At 46.3% G+C, this 22,069-nt stretch overlaps 1 protein-coding gene across 2 annotated transcripts in view; it reads right to left on the bottom strand.

Moving 5' to 3' along the window:
- PRCC (proline rich mitotic checkpoint control factor) overlaps nucleotides 1-22,069 on the bottom strand; it is a 433,632-nt gene that overhangs the window by 48,778 nt on the left and 362,785 nt on the right. For both annotated transcript variants that reach the window (XM_069604586.1, XM_069604588.1), the window contains exon 6: nucleotides 19,394-19,459. In XM_069604586.1, the coding sequence (XP_069460687.1) occupies nucleotides 19,394-19,459 (66 nt within the window). The remainder of the gene's footprint in view (nucleotides 1-19,393; nucleotides 19,460-22,069) is intronic.

A 22,069-nucleotide genomic window follows, 5' to 3' on the forward strand; every position in this document is an offset into this window, starting at 1 on the left:
CTGCCCTAAACTAACATGCGTCACTCCACCCCCTTTCTAGCTCTGATGTGCCAGACTTGTGAGCCATCAATATCGACCACCGCTGGTTGCCTCAGGGGCAAGACCCCCACACCCTTCAACTCGCTAGTGACCCAAAGTGGGATAGTACAAACACATGTTCAATTTATAGGCCCTCTAATATATAATTGCGGTCATAGGTTCAGGGGACCGCGGCCTGGCAGGAGGGGGTTGCAGCAGGGCTTGTTCGGACATTCTCGTACAAGCACATTTTGTCAGGGCTCGAGACTTGCTCCTTGAGAAAAATGTGTACGTGATTTGCCGTGTGAACACAAGGCGGGCTGAGCTGACAGGTGGTGTGGTCTGGCTCTGGGAGTCGCTGAGAGAGTGTGAAGTTCTCCAGAGGAACCAAGTAAAACACTAGAAATTTCGAGCGCCATTGGTGGATGGCAGCAAACAATTTCTAAAGTCACTATGGTCTGAAGGGCTATTGGCTCCCATTCTGAGTGAAGGTCAGCAGCTTTGAATTTTTGCTTGCGAGCTGAGCAAGCCCACGCATCGCACACATTATAAGGTTCAATTGTTTTTCGACCTTGAGAGAAAGGGATGATTCCGAAAGCAATTAATGAAGGGAGCGGTGTAATACCGTCAAATATGATAAGGTTCACCATACCAAAACTGGACAAAGGAACATGTAATTTCATTTTATGAAAAATCGTTAATCTAAACGGAGTCTGAATTACGCCAAAAGAACGGAAATGCCGAATATTATGCAAGTTTCACTTTGGACGATTTTATAGACCAACGAGTCAACTTATCATTAGCTGACTATTATTGCTGGCTTACATTGTACTGGTTGTTTTTTGTGGCATATTGCAAAGACACGCAAATACAACCTGTGTATGTACTTGTCTTTGTCCCGGGCACATGTGCAGTCAAACATCGAGATGCATGCAGTCCACCACTGGGTTTCCCCAGGTTCAACGCTAATATTTTATTAAAATGCCATCTACGTGTTCTTCAAATTGTAGCATCAGCTTCTGCATCCCATTTCGAGCTGAACATACTCCATAGCACTAACTTCTGAAGCAAATTGTAGACTACTTTCTATGTTGTTTCTCTGTGTTCCCATTGTTTCACGTCTGTGTTCATCATTAGTTTTAACAAAGGGCCGAATTAATGGGTAAAATGATGCATTGTAATAAAGATCGGCTACTGAGACACATTTCTGTTATGTTTTTCAAACAGCTACATCCTGCCTTTCTGCGATTGTCATCGATTCCAGATACCAACAGATGGATTTTTTAATTGGCAGCTGCAGATACACTTGAATGGCTGGATCACAATGCCGCTTTTTTGAGATGATCGCCAAGGGCCGATATGCCCTTACGCAGTCGCAGCGATAAGGAGCAACTGGACATGGTTTACGGTGGCCTAGCGCCAAGCTGATGCCCAATGCTTTGCGATTCACAGTGCATCCAATGCGCTTCTTATACCCAAAAAGGAACACTGCGTTACTCACGATAAACTTTCGTGGATCGAGAACAATGAAAAAAATTACCCATTTGATTGAATATGGCAATCGCCAGATGTTCTCACAGTGTTTATTGTGAAATAAAAGTACTTTACAAATTGTACAGTTTTGCTATTTCCTTTAAAAGTATAGTTTTATATTCCAAATTGTGACGCGCTGTGTTGTGAGATATGTGTTGATATTCAGGGTTCTGCGTCAACTAACGTTAACATGTAGGTGATGAGTGGGCACGTTTGGCCACGCTTGGCCACGCTGCCCAGTAACGTCATGGAGATAGGCGGAGAATATCACTAGGTTTGGGGATTTCAGCCTCAGGGGCGGGGGATATGATTTAGTGCCGCCAGTGCAGTCCACCTTGGGCGATGCAGCAAAAGATAAGATTATCACAAGATGGCCGTGCCCTGCTGCCTGATTTCGCATGTGTACAAAAGAGGAAAACTACGGTAAGGTGCATAGGAAATGTTTGTACGATCGATCAACATCTGCTTAAAAAACACATGCCCCAACCCTCGGGACAATCAAGGAATAGTGCACTCAAAAATATTAAACTGCAATAACAGTTTTTAATTACTAGAAATCCCTTTTCTTCCCTAATCTAACCAACTCAACCCTCCATCTCAAAGCACCTTGCACAACACAGACCACCATGTACATAGTTTTATGCTTCCCATCATATTAATACTATGGAGCAATAGCCAAGCTTACATCTTTAGCGCCATCAAACACCTCCCACCAGTGGCTCACCCAATCACCCAGCACTTCAATTTAATAGACCTTGGATTCTCTGGCTGGATAAAACGCATACCAGTGGACAGAATCTGCTTGCCTGCTTAGCTGTACCAATGCCAGAGGGTATGGCATGCTGCTCTGGATCTAGACCCCACTACCAGTAGTAGGTAGCATCTGCTTCACTGAAGGCAGCACCATTACCAATGGTTAGCATTTGCTGTCTGTGGTTATGATAACCCCCAGAGCAGCATACTTGAACAATCAACAGTGTATACTTCCTCCAGTGACCACCCTGTACTAGTGTTCAGTTTGATTAATCAGAGGCAGCAGCATTTTTGAATAGGAATTGCTTGCTGCTTAGGAGGGACCCATTTTTGCGATTGGACAGTAGCTTATGTCTTGGAGGGTGTGGCAATGGGAATTGTACACTGCCTTGGAGCCAGCACATAATTTCAATGGGAAGAACATTGACAGCATTACGGGAGCCTTGTTGATGGGGCTGCATGGTTATATCATTTGTGCAATTGAGAGCCGCACATTTGGGCACATCTTATCCATGTCTTTGTCTGGATTACATCACCTCATGGGGGCAACAGCTGCCTGCATTTATTTTGCCAAATAGAGCCTAGCACTTTCAGGCCGTTGGGCTTGCCCTGGGTTACCATTTCACAGTTTGTCTTTGCAAGTGTTAAATGGCATTTTCTAGTGGATACTCGGATGATGGGGGAGGGGATGCGTCTCCTTTTCACCAGCCTAGTTTGCTTAACCTTTTTCTAGATCGGTGTTTGGAGGAGTGAATCCTTTTGGTATAAATATTGGCAGTGGTAAGTTATGCTTTATAGCATGTTAACTTTAGGGTCTGAACCTACAGCTGATTCTAAGTTTACCTCCTATTCTTTCCGTATCTATTCGTATGGCACCCCATTCCATGCTGCACATTGGTAGGATTTGCCATGGCTAATCTGTCATCACTTGAAGTCCGGTCTGTTTTTACTCTTTTCACATCTAAGCAGTGCTTATGCTTTCAGGTGGGTAGGAGGCACTTGCACGAGTCATTACATGCATAATCTAGTTACCGTAGTCTTTTATGGTTGTTCTCCCTGCACGTTTCAATCAATACCTTAAACCACACTCCTCTATTGCCTTCTTCGAGGTCAAAGGATACTAAGTGCCATGTTAAGATTTTGCAGGTGAGACTAGGTTTCACGGTCCGTCCACTCAGGCTAGCCTAACTTCCTTCCTTTAAGGCGGGGACATGCTATATACTATGCCCGTATGGAGGTTTTTTGTCATTGCCATTGAAAAGTTTACTAATAAGAATATTGTTATATGGCCTGTCAGAGAGAAAGCTCCCATAGCTAGCACAGGCTACCCCATCTAATCATCCAATGCACAGCGCAGGAAAACACCATTCAGTATATTTTCCAATGGTCCCTTATATCGCAGGATTAGGTCAGGCCTTTCTGTAACATAATTGGGCACTCTCATTCTCTCACTACCATGGGATGCTATCATAGTACTGCTCTGGTTGAGAGGGTGCAGCAGGAAGGCTAGGACACAAAGGTGGCATAGTTTTGGCTATAAACATGTATTTAATAGAAAAGGGGTTGGGAAAATGGCCCCTCTGTCCCTAAAGATATGAGGGGTTTCCCTGCCTCAAATAAAACTAGTGATCATGTCAGGATGACAAAATAAAGAGTCAGTCACGGTCGCGTCCCAAAGACCTACTTCTGACCCCAACACTAATAACCTAAACTAAATGTGCAAGGATGTTCTTTTCCAAAGTAAAGTGGTAACGACAGTGCTTGCCAACAGAAAAGTTCCCAGTGGCTCTGTTGATTAAAACAACAAAAGAAATGTTACACAATATGCAAATCTGAGGATTTAGGGGTTTATGTCTTTCCCTTCAATTCATTCTGGTTCTATTTTTCATTTATGTCTTTGGATCCCAGACCGTGTATTTTTTTTAATGTACTTCACTGTACCTGTATAGGTTCACTGTACCCGTATAGGTTCCTTGGGTGTGAGTCCCAGACTGGAGGTCTGTATTATATCAACTTGGTGTACTCTGCCGACAAGCATAGGCTCTCCTCGGATAAGTATTTTGCTGTCATGGTCCCAGACCCTCTTATTCTCAACTTCCATGTGGGTGCAGGCCCCAGACTTGCAATGTGTGGTTGCAGTAGTTTGGTTTACTCTCTTGCCAAGCCTATGGTCCCTTATGTACTGTCTCTGCTTCGTTCAGGGCCCCAGACGCCCAGGTTAGCCCACTCATTTAGGTGTGCGCCGCAGAACCTCTTATCTCATGTTCTGCAGCCGTTCACCACTTCCTCCTGGACCTCCGGCACCTCTCGTTCTGCCCGGGTACCTGTTGCTTTGGTTCACGCCCTCAGAACAGCGGTGCTTTCCTGGGGCTACTGCAGCATTCGGGTGTTCTTTGCGGTCGTCGGCGTCCTCGCTGGTGAGCTTGCTGTCAGGTTTCTCTTTTCGGCAGTGGTCGCTCTGCCAGTCTCGTTTCCCTTCTCGGGAAGGGGCTTTTGCTTTCTAGCAGCTTGCTGGAGGTTTGCTTGGGCAGCGTGTCAAGTAGCTGCTGTTGCTTGGATTAATTCTGTGCTCCCGTTTGCCTCTGTGCACAGCGTCTCCTGCTGCAGTCCCCTGTTCACCGATTCGGCGTCTCCCAGGCTTCCTCATCGAAGGATGGCTCTCTCCACGTTTCCCTCTACAGATTTGTATTTTCCATGACCAATAAAAAGCGGCGATACACTAGACTGTTCACTCTGGTTCTCTGGAGTGTTCATCATACTCCTGTTCATCATCTTTTCTTGGTCACAGTACTGGATTTGATTTATATGGGAAACAGTTGATATTTTCTGGGCCACCAGTCAGATGCAACATAGCAGGTTGCTTGACCTGACAATAAAAGATATTGGCACTGATTGGGCCTAGGGAAGGAATAAAGCTGAGTAATACTGCGTTCTCTGGGAATGGTCGTCCCTAATTCCATAAGGGTCTTCCTCTGCCATGCGATTGTCCCCGGTGCACCATCCCCAGGGAGACTATTGTACCGTTGACGCACTGCCCTGGCCCTATGGGAAAGGTCTCCCCTCAGGGGAGAAGGGACCACATCCTCATTTGTCACAGGGAGATTAGTTTGTCATTTCGCCCCCTTTGTGCTCTCCATCTTTCCTTTCCGAACAGTCAACTCTTGTCTCGGACACCTCTGTCAGTGGGCTCAGTAGCACCAGTTCCTCAGGGAATCCTCATAAGAGACAATACGAATATCTAGTCTCCAAGACTCCGCAACATCCAGGAACTCTTGCACATCTCAAGGACATCACAGATCCATAGCCTTACTTGTAATTAAACCTACCGCACATTGCACACCTAACTGACGAGATAAGCGATTTGCCCATTCGGGACAGCTCCTGATTCTTTTCATGACCGTTTTGGTCTAAACCTTTACTGCGCTACATACATCCAAGGTATTGCTACCACTCAATCCTCATGTTATCTTCCCCTCTCCTCGTCACCTTTTTGTTTTCTGCTCGCTCTGACTTTTCCAGCTGTTGCCAATTCCCACTTACCTTTTTCCTCATTTACATCTCACTCCACAGCACACATTCTGCTTCGCCCCCTGAGTGGGGTAACAGTTCACCCAAATGGACAAAGTTTCAGCACTGTAAGAACACTATGGTGGTGAGGTGAGCAATATAAAAGCTAAATAACATAACAAAGGCGACATCACCACAAATCACATCAATACTCCTGCCCTGCACTGAACAACCCAAGGCATCACATCTGCCTCTCCCTATACCCCACTAACATTCCAACTCCACTTTTAGCTTTAGAGCTACATGCAACAAGACTACCAAAAGAGCAGAGGTGACTAAACAAAACCTTACATTAGGGAAATAGAGGGAGAAATGTATGGTGTGGTCAGTCAACCATATTGACAGAAGATGCCAAATACAGCATGTGAATTGGCTAAGAGTGAAAGAATACTGAGAGCAAGTAATCTGGGAAAGCCCAATCAAGGACTGTGCGATCCACTGAGGGGGGGGAAACTACAGTTCCTAAATACCTGACCAGAACAAGAAAAATACAAGGTTTTTCTGGAAGAAATGCAATCCTTTTTTGGAAAGATCTGGGAACATTAAGGGATTCCTTAAGCACATAAGAACCCTTAGGAAATAACATTAGACAAGAACCATACCAGCTAGCCAAAGCCAGAAAGTAAATTTAGGAGGTTGAAAAACAGGAAATAGGCATTGGAAAGAAACAAGTTACTTACCTGTAACTGTTCTCCAGCATGGGTCTGGCATGGATTCACATGCTCATGAATATTTCCCGACGTCAGGCCGGGAATCCTCGGTACAGAAAAAAATCAGTATCAGTTTCGTTTCTGATCTGTCTTTCCTAGTAGTAACCAATCACTGATCTCTGGGTCATACTGCCCACAGCCAATGACTGCCCTCTGCCTAAGCCCCGCCTCCGGCAGCCATCCTCAGATTTGGTAGCACGTAAAGTGGAAGTATGACCAAGTGAAGAGCCGCAGAGGGGTAGGCGGGAGGGTTCACATGTGAATCCATGCCAGACCCATGCTGGAGAACAACAGTTACAGGTAAGTAACTTGTTCCTTCTCCAGCATGGGGTCTGGCATGGATTCACATGCTCATGAATATAAGATTATATAGCAGTACACACATGCAAACATGGGAGGTGGCAAAAGGCTCAACATTAAGCAATACATAAACTCAACATTAAGCAACTCTGACCTCCTCACCAGGCCTTTCAGGCGAACAGGTTGCGCAGCACTGCTTGGCCGACCCTGGACTCCTCCCTAGAATCCCGATCTACGCAGTAGAATTTAGTGAAGGTGTGCGTCGACCTCCACGTAGCAGCCCTGCAGATGTCCAGCAGGGGCACACCAGACAAGAACGCTGTGGTAGCAGCGATCGCTCTGGTCGAATGGGCTCTCGGACGGCCGGGCAGCGGTCGGTTTGCCAACCGGTGACAGTGCATGATACAGCCGGAGAGCCATCTGGAAATGGAAGCCTTCGAGAGAGCCTTCCCTTGATTCACAGGTCCAAAGTTCACAAAAAGCTGCAACGTCTTCCGAAAACTCTTCGTGCGGTCCACGTAGAACTTCAGCGCTCTAGCTACATCCAGCGAGTGCAAAGTCCTCTCGGCCGGCGACAAAGGCGACGGGAAGAAAACACCAAGGGCTCGTTGAGGTGGAAGTCCGACGGCACCTTGGGCATGAAGGAGGGATGCGTCCTGAGCACCACCCTCGTGTCGTGAAAAGTCAAGTATGGAGGCCTGAATCTCTCCCACACGCCGTGCGGAGGTGATGGCCACAAGAAAAGCTGTTTTCCATGATAGGAACTTCAACGGTGCCGTGTGCATAGGCCCGAAGGGGGCCCCCCCATGAGCCGAGTCAGCACCACGTTGATCTTGCACGTCGGGGCTGGGTCCCTCACCGGCGGGAACGAGCGGAATAGTTCCTTCATAAATTCCTTCACCAGGCGATGAGACCATAAGGACACCCATCCTGTTGTCCTGGTGAATCTGGAGATGGCAGCCAGATGTATCTTGATGGAGGCGTGAGCTAGTCCAGCCTTGGCCAACGACAGTAGGTACGGCAGTACTTGAGGGGCCATGATCCGTAGAGGGTTAATCTTCTGTGCCTGGCACCAGACAGAGAACCTCTCCCATTTGTGTCCATAACACTTGAGAGTTGAGGACGCCCCGGCCTTTGCCAGAACACCTCTGCAGTCGGCCGGTATATCGTATCCTCCAAACTCTAGTGCTGCAGGAGCCAGGCCTGCAAGTTCAGCGACTTCGGGTCGTGATGAAGAATGGCGCCTCCTTCTCTGGAGAGAAGATCCGCGTCCACAGGCAGTTTGACTGGTGGGGACGCTGATAAGTCCAGAAGGTCCGGGAATCAGATCTGTCTCGGCCATGCCGGTGCGACGAGGATCATCCTGCACCGGGACCTCTTGAGCTGGTTGACGAGCCAGAGTAGCAGTGGCAACGGTGGGAAAGCAGAGGAACAGGTTGTCCCAGGGGAACGAGAAAGCATCGCCCATGCTCCTCGGTTGGAGGAACCTGCTGGCGAACCTCTGGCACTTGGAGTTCGTCGCCGTCGCGAAGAGATCAACCTGGGGTCTGCCCCACAGCCTGAAGAGTCGATCCACCTGATCCTGGCGTAGCTCCCACTCGTGGCACGAGCGCAGCTCCCTGCTGAGTGAGTCGGCGATGGTGTTCTTTATCCCTGCCAGATGAAAAGGTACCAGAAACATCCCCTGGTCGACGTCCCAGTGCCACAGATCCTGGGCTTCCTTGGACAGGGCTGGGGATCTGGTTCCACCATGCTTCCTGATGAAGAACATCATGGTGGTGTTGTCAGTGAAGATCCTCGCCACCTTACCCTTGAGGGACGGAAGAAAGGACCCGAGGGCCCAAAACACTGCACGGAGCTCCAGAATGTTGATATGAAGCTGTTTTCCCTCCGGGAGCCAAAGGCCTCTCGTGTGGAGATCTCCGGTATGCGCTCCCCACCCTTCCAGGGAGGCATCCGTCGTCACCGTTACCTGGTGAGCTGGGGTCTGAAAGTCCGCGCCCGCCGTCAGATGAGTGCGGGTGCTCCACCACCGGATCGCTCGTCGGAAGGTCTCGTTGAGTGGTATCCTGTCCTCGAAGCTGCCCGACGCCTGGATCCAGCGTGCGTCGAGGAACTCTTGCAGTGGATGCATTTGAAGTCTGCACAGGCGTACCAGATAGATGCAGGAGGCCATCATCCCGAGAAGGTATTTGATGGATCTTACCCTGGCTACGTCCGTGGCTAGCAGGCGTTGCACCTTGCCCAGGATGGCTTTCGTCCTTTCGTCGGACGGCGAGGCCAGCCGTGCCACTGTGTCGAGCTTGGCTTCCAGAAACAGGGCGACCTGCGAAGGGACCAGGTGGGATTTGGGGAAGTTGATGGAGGACCCCAGGTCCGTGAGTAGCTGGATGGTCTTCGCTGTGTGTTCCACGGCGAGCTCCCTTGTCCTTGCTCGGATGAGCCAGTCGTCCAGGGAGGGATAGACGTGGATCTATTGTAGGCGTAGCCACGCCGCCACCGGTGCTACGCACTTGAATACCCTGGGTGCCGACTTTAATCCGAACGGGAGGGCCTTGAACTGGTAGTGTCGTCCTTGGACCACGAACGTGAGGAACTTCCGGTGTCTTTTTAGAATGGGGATGTGGAATTAGGCATCCTCCAAGTCCAACGACGACAGGAAATCGTCTTCCTCCAGCTGTCCCAGCACGTGCTGGAGAGTAACCATCCGGAATTCTGAGCCTTGATGTACTTGTTCAGACGCTGCAGGTCCAGGATGGGACGCCAACCTCCTGTCGTCTTCTTTACGAGAAAGTATCTGGAGTAGACTCCAGAGCCCTGAAGTCTCTTTGGGACGAGCTCGATGGCACCTTTCATGAGCATCGCCCTTACCTCCAGCAGCAGCTGGGGCACGTGCTTTTCGTTCCTGGCCACGGGTGGCACGCGAGGGCACTTCTTTAGAAACTCGAGGGCGTGCCCCTGGGCCAGGGTTTCCAGCACCCAACGGTCGGTGGAGATGGACTCCCACACGCTGACGAACTTCGCCCGCCGACCTCCCACCGGGGTGCTTCGGCGGTGGGGGCCCGACACCACAGTCGGTTCAGTCCTGTTTCGAGGCCGCCTTGACCTCCCTGGCGACGACGGCGGGAACCTCCAGACTTGCCCCGTCCTCTATAGGCCTCCTGCGACGAGGAACGGGCTGCTTGACAGTAGAGGAGCCGCTGCCGGAACCTTTGGAGGCCCCTTGCTTGCCTCCGGTGTTCCGAAAGGACGGCTGTCATTGCTGGAGAACTCCCAGGGCCCGGGCTGTCTCTGTGTCCATTTTGATGGCTTGCAGGGACTCATCGACTGTCCTCCAAAACAGGTTGTTCCCGTCGATGGGCATGTCCACACTTTGGCTTGTACGTCCTGGCGGAAATCCGTCGCCTTAAGCCATCCGCACCGTCTGAGGCAAACACCGTTGCCCAACTGGCGGAAACTGGTGTCAGCGATGTCAGTCGCCACCATTATGGCGTGGTCCGACGCCACCTTGCCTTCTTGCAAGATTTCCAAGGCTTCTGCCCTTTTGTCGTCCGGCAGGAAGTCCAACAAGGGAGCGATTTTATACCAAAGTTCCCTGTCGTAAAGGGCAACGATAGCCAGGGCGTTGGCCGCCTTAATCGTCGTCGCCGCTGACGTGATGACTCATCGTCCCATCGCATCGAGCTTCTTTCCCTCGCCGTCCGGCGGCGAAGTCTATGCCGATGCCCCCCGCCTTCTTCCTGGCCGCCGCCGAGACGACTGAATCCGGGGTCGGCTGTGTTCTACGGCAGAGGGGCCGCGTCGGGGACCCAGTACTTCTTTTAGTATCGCTCCCTTTTTGCCGGCGTCGTGGACAGGTTCTTGAGGAGGGAGAGCCCCTTGTCCCAGATGACATCCAGTAGAGGTACCGCGAGGACCGTCTTCCTCTTGGTCTCTCGACGTTGATAAAGGAACCCCTCCTTTTCTCCGTTGCAGAGCTGGAAAAGCTTGGATGCCCTGGAGATCATCGCATGGAAGGATCCAATCTCATCGGGCGGAGAAGCCCAGGGAGGGGGGGACGACTGGAGGTCCACCCCGCCGTCACCGCCCTCGGCGTCCATGCCCGTCATGGCCGTGTTCGTGCCTGTGTCATCCCTGCAGACCGTGTACGGGGAGGAGGGTTGAGCAGGTCTTGAGGGCTGGAAGGGTGTAGGAGGATGTGTTCTTCTCCTCTTGGGTGGTGGACTTCCCGACGGGCCTTCCGCTGGCTCCTCCGTTGGGCCTGGCTCCGGCTTCTCCTTTGGGGGTAAAGGCAATCTCGTCCTTATTTCAGAGCATAAGGATTGAATTGCCATCAAATTGGCCGCCGAGTTGTCCTGCTGCGACGGTTGGTCTGGGGTCCCGTCGGCGCCGCCGCTTCCGTTGTCCCCAGCGTCGGGATGCCTCTCAACGGGCTGGTCCTCCATGCCCGCGTATGGTTCTCAGGGACTTCGACAAGTTCCTCCTCGGAGGTTGTGTCTGAATCCACGACAGCCACTGCCCCCCCCCCTCTTTCTCCGCCGCGGGCTTTGTGGGGTTTCGATGGGCTTGAAAGATGCCTCCCTCCGAGGTGGCAGGGACACTCTGGGCCCCGAGGCTGCTACCACAGGTGCAACCTCCATAGGCTGCACCAGGGTTGCCGCCACCACCTCGATAGAGGCCTTGGCTGGGTGAATCAAGGCCTTAGTCACCGACTGCGTGCTTGTGGCCTTCACCTTGGGGGAGGGCTCCCCGCCTCGCTCCCCATCAGCCGAAATCTTCGAGATCGACCGGGGCCTCTCCAGAAGCTTGGCCGGGTTCTCGGATTTCTTCTTACCCGAGCCAGAGCGTTGGCTCGTGGTCGATGGCGCCGGGGAGGATGCGCCCTGCCAGGCAGCCGAGGAGCCCGACCGCTCGGCGCTCCCGGTGCCCGCGCACTCGCAGTGCTTAGCCTTCTGTTGGGCCCCCGTCGCCGGGGCGCCCTCACAGGACTTAGAAGACCACTCGGATTTCTTCTTTTTCTTCGCACCTGACAGGCTCTTTCCCTCCAGCCAGTTGGCGAGACGAAGATGGCGGTCCCTCATGGTCCGCTCCGACATGTTCCCGCAAAATGCACAGTCCTCCTCCACATGCGTTTTGTCCTCGTGAAGACAGAGGCATAAGGCATGCTCTTCTTCCTTTAACACGTTCTGCAGCTGGCATCCAGGGCAGGCCCTGAACAGCTTCCCGGGCGTCGAGCTCCCTTTCTCCTGGGCCATGTCTGGGGTAGGCCTCAGAAACTTCTGGAGTCCTCCAAAAGCGTTGTTCGATGAAATCTTCACCCTTGAGGGGCATAGAAACTTCGGAAACAGGTCCCCGTTGATCGGATGTAAAGACGGTGGAGCTTGAGGCTCAATTTAACCGGAGAGTGAGAAATTCTCTTTGAAAAAGCACGAAAACGCAGCAAAAGCTCCAGAGCTATAGCACAAGGACTCCCAACACTTGAACGTGCGGTAAAAATCTGAAGATGGTTGCTGGAGGCGGGGTTTAGGGAGAGGGCAGTCATTGGCTAAGGGCAGTATGACCCAGAGATCAGTGATTGGTTACTACTAGGAAAGACAGATCAGAAACGAAACTGATACTGATTTTTTTCTGTACCGAGGATTCCCGGCCTGACAGGGAATATTCATGAGCATGTGAATCCATGCCAGATCCCATGCTGGAGAAGTACAGTTAACAGTCGTACGAATTTGGCAACAGGAGGAGAAAAACAAAAAAAAAAAAACAGAGCTGAACCACTATAGGGACCATAATCAGGATGCATTGTACCAAACACTTTGGGGAAGCTGTGTGAAGTACAAACAGTTGATGCTGAACTATTCAATTAGAGGCAAACTTGCCAACACAAGAAGACTGCAATCTCCAATATTATGGAATTCACAATCTTGTGAATCCTAACAAAGACAAGAGGCCAAGACTGCCATGTCAAAGAAGAAATACAGAGGTTTATGATGAAGCTTCTGCAAGACTGCTAATCTGAGAAGGAGTATGAGAGCTGGTGTCAAACCTAGAGGAAACGAAGGTGCCATTCAACTCATGTCACCAATAAAAGAAAAACACTTTGTAAAAATCCTGGTACATTTGTCCTTTTGACCTTTTATCATCGACATTAGTCAGGGATGTTGTGTAAAGCTGCATTTCCTACCTAGAGTGGGTAGGGGAGAAAGAAAAACATAACTGTGGCAACCACAAAGAAATACATTGCACAATCAATAAAACGAAGAAGGTAAACATTTTGGTTCTCGGAGATGGCATAGATAGAGGAAATAGGGGAATAAAGCTAGCACAGCCTCAGATCATAGAAGTGGTAAACATCCACCATCATGAGCCTGTTGGGACATTCTTATAGAGCAGTAATAGTCTTGAGGAGGGGGTCCGGTAGACTTCGGCAACCCAGATGCCATAGAGGACTCCCGCAGATTAACGAGAGCAGCAACAAAACAAGCGGCCAGAAAGAGTCAATAAACAATCTTGTGATGAACCTATCAGATTTTGAACTAGATGATGAAATTAGTTTACTAAATAAAGGATTATCATTTGCCCCTACATCATACATGGAACCCATGCAAGTACACATAGACCTGTTCAAGTTTGTACGAAAACTTAAAAAATTATTTTCTACTGCAGTGACATCAGGAAAACAACAACCAAGCAAAGTAATCAGGAGTGAAGTGACAATAGAAGAACTAGGAAATATACATCTTCTAAGATCATTGCAAGAAACAGAATCTTTTCCGATTCATCAAACCATGGAAGAATTAGCAATTGTGCCAACAGGCTTAACCACAAAAGAACTGAAAGCAACTTCCAAATTTTTACCACAATTTCCAGCAGATAACATGATTGATGCTTTCTACAAATCAGTAACGAAAGACTTACAAGAAACAGAGGCCAGACAAAGAAAAATGGGTAGAAGGAGAGAGCAGGAAAACCTCACACCACAAGAAAGAAATTCCCTTAAAAAATTGGAGAAGAATCGCGCAATTGTCATTAAAGAGGCTGATAAGGGTGGAAACATAGTTATTATGAATCGTCCAGATTACATCAAGATGGCCCAAAACCATCTAGACACACCAAACGTATGAGAAAATACCCAGGAACCCAAAAGCTGAAATTATACAAAACCTTAAGGATGCAATTGATGGTTGGTACAGACCAGGCCTCATAACTGATGAGGAAAAAAGATTTCTGTTCATTCCCAAACCGATCTTGCCAACCATTTACTTTCTTCCCAAAGTACACAAACCCTTTGAAACTATTCCAGAAGGCAGACCTATACTAAGTGGAATAGGCTGGGCTACTGAGTCCATTTCAGAATATATTGACAACATATTAAGACCAAAAGGTTCTAACGTGGTTAAAGCTTATTTGAAAGATTCAGCTGCAGCAATAAATATCATTGAAACCATCCAATGGCATTCCACTTACTTGAAACTTTGGACGTTAAGGCCCTTTATACTTCTATAGGCCATGACCTCGCCATGGACGCAATTGATCACACCTTCAGACATGAATCAGCATCCTATCTTCCATTCATTTATATGCTCAAAGAGATGCTCATGGCTACACTGGATAATAGTGTCTTTATGTTTAACAACAGCTTCTTCAAACAGAAACGCGGTGTGGCGATGGGGGTAAAATATGCACCGGCATTAGCAAACCTAGTAATGGGGATGTTCAAGGATGTACGGATTTATCCCACAGAGACATAGTCAACATGTTGTAAAATGGACTCGGTACATCGATGATGTGTTGTTCATATGGAAAGGAACATCTGAAGAATTGGAACTGTTCAGACAAGAAATAAACACAAATGATTTAGGCATTGAATTTACAGGGGAATCAAGTACATCAGAGATTAATTTTTTAGATTTGACGATCTATGTATCAGGCAACTGTCTCAAATCCAAAACATACAGGAAGACCACTGAAGTGAACTCTACATTGCATGCAACTAGTTGCCATTATGAACCGGTGATTCGAAATATCCCCAAGGGGGAGTATATCAGAGCTAGGAGAAATTGTTACGAACAAACTAATTTTGAGGAAGAATGCAACATCCTTTCTACCAGATTTAAAGCAAGAGGCTATTCGGGGAAAAAATATTAAAACAGCCTACAAGAAGGCGCATCAAATACATAGATCACAAACACTTGTACAACGCAACCACCCAACTCAAAAAGAAAGGGTGCAATTTATTACAACGTTCTGTGCCAATAACAAATTGATCAGGAGAATCCTTAAAAGACATTGGGACTTGCTCAAGTTGGACCCACATATTGGGCAATTGATAGAGGATTATCCATCAATAGTTTATCGACGGGCTAAAACCTTGAAACTGAGCCTTAGTCCTTCATTACTACCAGAAGACAATAAAGAGAGACCAGAGAATTGGCTAGACAAACCTAAACTGGAAATGTGGAACTTGCACTATGTGTTAACATGCGGTTTCTATGACAATTTCATGAACACGAATGGGATAAAAATTAAAATCGGATAACAAATCAATTGTCATACCAAGTACGTGATTTATGCAATTATATGCATTTGTGGAAAAAATCTACATCAGGAGTACGATTCGTGAACTTCGGGTGAGAATCCGAGAACACCTGGCAGCAATTGGGAGCCAGGATAAGAACTTACCACTTGCAGAACACTGGCAGAAATCCCACCAAATGGACCGCAAGCAAGACATCAAATTTATTGGTCTCAAGAAGGTTTCCCTAGGGCGTAGAGGTGGAAATCAAGAATTACGGCTACGCCAGGAGGAAGCAAAATTAATTAACCATTTCAGATGCATTGAGTCTGGTCTGAACACTGACAATGAGATGTCTAATTTCTTGTAAAGAATTAAGGATCAAATACGTTTACAGTGTGTAGGAAACAATAGGCTGAATATGTTTGGAGCGGGACTTACTATGAATAAACTCTTAAATATTCTAAAATTTTATATCACATAAGTTGACTAATAAGGAATTATAAAAACACATACCAGTTAAATTTCAATGTGAACATATGACCTTTCAAATATCATACGATTACATTCTTATACATTTTGTGCACCTGCGCTGACGACACAATGGTGGTTCTTTTTTAAAATTGCAGGAAATATATGTTTTGATGAAGGAAGTTGTTAACCATAAGCAAAACGTATCTCCCTAGAAAAACTAAGGAGAACAGGCTGAACACTAGAACAGGCTTTGAAAACTACAAACCCCATGAGGTCAGGGGTACATACACACGTAAAACTATGTGGTAAATATATGCAAAACCAAATTGAGTTTACAAAATAGTTTTTGTGTAATGCTAACGAACATATTGCCTATTATGTTTTTCCCATATTGTTCAAATTCAATCAAAATTACTGAAGGGGAAAGACGGAAACTGATATTTACATATGGACCACAACTCCCATGAGTCCACGGTAGTATAGAACTACATGATTGAGTTCAATTAACCCACTAAAAACAAGAAAGATATATACATATATATTTTTTTTCCGAGATATATTTGCATTTAAGTAACAAGATTATTATTCGTAAATAAGAAACTAATATGAGAAACAGAATTGTAAGTAACAAGTAGGAGCTAAAACTCTGCGTTAATATGGCTGAGTTCAATTGCCTTCCTGCTAAAAACAAGGAAGATCTATTTTTCTCGCGATGAACTTGTAATTAAGGAACAAGAATTAATATTCGTAAAAAAGAAACTATCATGAGAAGCGGAATTGTAAATAACAAATAAGAGTCAAAACTCTGCGGTAAAATGGCCGCCGAGTTTTTCCTCAGAATCCGAAATGGAGATAGGACGAACAGGTTACCCTGGATACAATACATATACATCACACGACAACCCGAGCAAGCTCTCAGAAGGGACGCGATACGTGATGCAGGACACATGAATTTGTAGGTAAGCCCTAGCAATCTATGCGGGACCACCCATCTGCACCTCCAATTAGGTTCAGATCCGCATGAAAAGCAGGCGGCTATTATGTACCGCTGCCCGTTTTTGTAATGCAGAATTCACATTTCAAATGTGTTTAAGGTTAAATTGTTTGTATTGGAAGGACAATAGCTCTACTCCTCGGCAGGAGATGGGCTGTAAGTAACAGCTACGTAACTTTGACAAAATAAGAAATGGAAATATGTAGATTTTTCCTTTTAACAAATGCACATGAATGGGCAGACATTAAAATTAACGTATTTTGAGCATATATAGAGTAATTAACACTATGTTTATTATCTTTTACCACTAAAGCTGAGACTACAGTACAAGTCTGATGGGACTCCAGTAATTCGAATACATTATTAGAGAGGTTATTCTTGAACACCAAACAATAGGTAAGCTTCTTTGTAACCAATTTACAAAAAAGGACATGAACAATAGCAAATTAGCCAACTGTCTAAGGTTGTATTCAATATCACCCTTGATGACCTCTGTTCCCATTTTTCGTCATTTTCCTGATCTCCTTTCCCCCCCCCTTTTTTGGGGGCTATTCATTTATCCATTTAATTAATCTTCCTAAATTAGTTTACTCCTGACCTTCGGTTATATTTGGTCCTACCGTTCATCTCTCCACCTTCACTTCACCTTGGTGTTGCATCTATTCTAGTCTCTCTACACTGAAGTCTAAGATGGCCGCCACCTTTCCGCCCCCTTTTTGGGCCCTTTGGGACTCTACTAACATGGTAGATGGAATGCCGCGTTTCCATGACTACTCTGAGGCGTTGCCTCCTCGCGCTTTCAGTCGACCCACGGAGCCGTCCTGACTGGTACCTGGCATATTTCGCCACGTACTTTCTTCACTAGGTAAGCCTCGCGTCCGATTGCTAACGTTAAAACCATGCTGGCCCAGAACAATGTAGATTTACACGACTGATGGATCGTTCTTGTTATTTATGTAATTGCTTTGTTACAGCGTTGAACGAAGGGAATCTCTTCCTTCAGCCAGCCCGACTCGAGGCGTGTCTGTAGACTGTACCCCAGCTGTCACTTTTACAAGGTATTCTTTCTCCCCGTCCCGTGCTGTCTCGGCAACTCTCATCACTATTCTGATTCGTATTGAGGGGTCGCAACCGGCACGTGCACACCACTGGCATCTGCAGCTTTCACTTTGTTTCATTTTTCATTCTACTCTCCCCAGGGCTCCATCCTTTCATCTGTACTGTTACACGGTGCCTCTTTTCAACTGTTTCTGATTAAGAACATACGCATCTCCTCGTTTATATTGGTGCACATGAATGTTATGGGTCACTGCTGCTCTCTCCGCTCTCTTTCTTCTCTCGGAACTCCCATTTTTCGGGCTCCATGTTATGGCGTGTCCCGCTTATGGCTCCTCTTTAACCCAGCCTAGTTCTTTCGGATTGGTCTTTTAATTCTGCTTTATCGCTGTGAGCACATTTAAGCTTCGTTTTAAGCAATCCCTGATGCTTAATGGACATTTCTATCTTTAGTAGGACCGACCTAGTCGTCTCCCACAACCTACTATGTATAGTAGAGAGCTCCCACCAGCACCATTCTAGGTAAATATTCCCCTTCATATGGTGCTCTAGTTCATGTACTAGAACTCTTCAAAGCATTTAGCTATTCATAAGCTGACCCTTTGTTTTTTGTGTTTTTACTTTTCAGATGCTATGAAACTTTTGTTGTTGCTAAGATTGCTCCAATTGTAACTAGGCTACGTTGTTAAAATTCTCCCTCCTGATGAATGTTCCACACTGAAGCCTTGATGAACAGAAACATGTCGAGACATCTCTCTGGACTATAAACAGATATAAATCTTTTACACATTTATTCTAACAAATTGGGTACCATACTATTTGCTTTACAAGTACCCTATGTGTTTGTTTTTTCTGTGACACCGTTTTAACTTGCTATTCAAGGTTGATACGTATTCCTTGTTGTTTTACATATTGGATGTTAAGTTTTGTACTGTGCACCCCTTTAATGTTTTAATTATTACGCTTCTTTATTAAAATTTGATATGCACTTTTTATCCTGATTGGTCCCCCATTTGAATTACTTTGAGTATTTATGTTCTGTATCTCTAGCATCTGCACTATAGCTTTGTCTTCTTATATAATGATGACTTGCCAAAATGTTCCAGTTCTACAACGCAGTTTTGTTCATAGGCCCATGGACACTTTAAACAACAAATCAGCAACCTGAAAGTCGTCTGGCCAGAGTGTTCCAGCTGACATTCCAATGCTAAACATGTGAAGCTGGAAACGTGTGTATGGTATTAAATGCACAATGGTGGCTCTACAGTGACAAAAGGTCTACTAGGAATTAGGTATCTGAGTTTTATGACGGCAGTCCTACCCAGCCATTTGAATGTTATCACGAAATTTAAAGCACACAAATTAACAACTGCCAGCCTAGGAATTCCACTTTAAAAGAAAAGGCGTCACGTATGTGTGAGCACACGTAAAATAAGAGCTTCCTAAGGAGAAAGCCAGCAGAGCAAGATACTTTACCTGGTGGATCAAGTATGTGATCTGGTGCTTTCTTCTCTGCTGTCCTGTGGGTTGATCTCCTTTTTTCTAAGAAGGAAAGAAAAGGGCCTCAATTACAAGACAGGCACAGCATTTGTTATGACATGTAACTATTGCATGACGATCACTATTACACTTAATAGCTTAGTGGAAACAAATACGATCACTGAAACGGCTGAATTGTTTTCTAAAGTCATTTTTTGAAGTGTTCCTTTTGAAGGTGCCCTTGACTTCATTTAAAGTTCTACTCATTTATATTATTACATTAATAGCCTTGTTCTTCAGCATTTAATAAAGCGGCACATTTTATTATTCAGCATCTCCTAGTAACAGTTGTAGAAAGTATCTGGATAAAACAAGAAGCTTAACAAAGTTTCTGTGCGAGGTAAACAAACTTCTAGATGGTAGAACACTGGTAAACATTGCAAAAAGGCTCGAAAGATTTGCTACCTGCCTTTTTACTTTGTAAAACTGTTTTCTGACACCCAGATAACCAACATTCGGTTAGCCGGCATACCTACTTATCCCAATGATAAGACCACTTTTCTCAACAGGTTTTTAGTTTTGTCTAATAGGTGCTGCAGTTCGCGCTGCTTGTAAACAAACTCTTACCATGGGAAGTGAACAGTGGAGATAGACGGGAAGTGAAGAGGGACACATCCTGGTGGTGTTTGGCGTTTTACCCAACAAATACCTCCAACAGCTATGCCATCCTATAGGATCTCTCCGAGCTAGCTCTGTGCTTTTAAGGGTATTCAAATGTTATTTGCAAGAAGACTTCTGAAAGGTAATGGCTTAGTTCCACCTGTAAAGCAGCTTTTGGAATTATATCTTAATTAAATGAGCCTTCATCCACTTCATATTTATGAAACATGTGAATTTGGTTAACAAAATACATTAGAAAAGCCAACGATTTGGGTTTTGTATATGAATTACATAGGCATTTGTCAGACCCTGCCAAAATCTACCAAGGTACTAAACACTGTTCTAGCTGCTGCCATTTTATAGCCAAGAAGTACCATTATGGCAGGGCTTGGAAAATTCCTATCCTAGGTCTACACAAAGGCCAAAACTGTTGACTTTGCCCAAGCTTGTTATAGAACTCTTCTGGTCCAATTCCACCAGCTTTTAAGCACTGTCATGATAGCTATAGTTATCCAATTTACAACTACTGAATTATCAATCACAGAAAACTAAGGGGCTTCATTATTTGACTGATGATTTAAATGACCATTCGCTGCATTTTAATCAAGGGGAAATTTACAGAAGTGAAGATTTTTAACAAAGCCGTAGGGGGCCGGGATATGAAGAAAGCTTTCAAAATGTGTACCTCTATCTTTTAGGTGAAGGCCAAGAAGCACAATGTATTTTACCTATTCACTTCACATGACACCGACATGCGCACCTAAATTTTCATATTTCAATGCAGAGGTTATTTATTTAAGCATGCAATATTGAACCCAAATAATTGCTACATGTTCTACGTTTCAAATAAATATACCGATGGTCAAACAAATAGTAATGCCTAATACTCTCATCTTTCCCATATTAAACATGAATCATCAATTTTTCATGGTGCCAATCATACATTTCCTTTGATGCCATGAATATTCTTTCGTGCCACCATGTGAATGGATCCCTGGGATTTTCTTCAAGGCTTCTGTATATTGTTAATATTCATGATTTCAATCTGATTGGTCCTATCGCAAAGTATGTGCAAATCTATTCTTGATCCCATTTCAATGATCCTTCATTCAATATGTCCTTTTCAGTAGAATACCTATTTCCAATGATATGGTTCTGTCTGCTTTTGATGCCATAAGCAATAATACAAGGTCAAGCCAAGAAGTGAGCTTACTGAAAAGTATCAATGTAAACAGAAGTATGTACATACAATATATGAGAAAAAGCAGACAGCCTTATTGGAAATCTGCATTATATTGAATAGGACATATTGAATGAAGGATTATTAAAATTAGAGCATCTCTGCCACTTGCATAAAAACACAGGGCCGATTAAAACCCAGCTCAACGATGGCCACCAAGGGGCGCGCTCGTATCGAGCACGTAGCTCCTGTGTTGCTGGGCCATTTGGTGCAAAGAGCCCCTACATAGACCCCAACCAGGCAGGCAGACACCAGTGGCACCACTTAGGTGCGAAGTATCAAGGTGCATTCCCCAAAGGTTGGAAGGAGTTTGAGCACTTTGCGACAGAGTTGTGGCTGACTGAAGCCAGTCGCGGGAAAGTGAAAGTATCTTTCCCTGATGCAGCGGCCCAGCCCGAGAGACCATTGCGGCTACAGCAGCAGTGTGAGGTGTGTACGTGGAGGTCCGAGCAACAGAGAGGATCGAATTTACCAGCGGAGGGGAGAAACCGGGCTTGGAGCAGCTGTCAGCGCATGCCCAGCGAGCCCCAGAGGAGAGGGACGTGCAACAGCGGTGCGCCTACAGAGGGACAGTGTAGCATCTGAGAAGTGAGGCTCGCCTGGAGACACGGAGGCCCAGCAGGGGCAGGGGGCCCACAGTAAGGACCAGCCCCCTGTGAGGTGAGACTGCAGTGTGGGTGAAGTGCGTTACCGGCTGCACCAGAAGAGAGCCAACCCACCTCAGAATCAGCGCGGCTACGCCTTCGCCTGGGAAGGTGCAGGCCCCCAGGCTG

The sequence above is a fragment of the Ambystoma mexicanum genome, chromosome 1p (genome assembly GCF_040938575.1).
Source record: "Ambystoma mexicanum isolate Mex_15411 chromosome 1p, UKY_AmexF1_1, whole genome shotgun sequence".
Classification (NCBI taxonomy): domain Eukaryota; kingdom Metazoa; phylum Chordata; class Amphibia; order Caudata; family Ambystomatidae; genus Ambystoma; species Ambystoma mexicanum.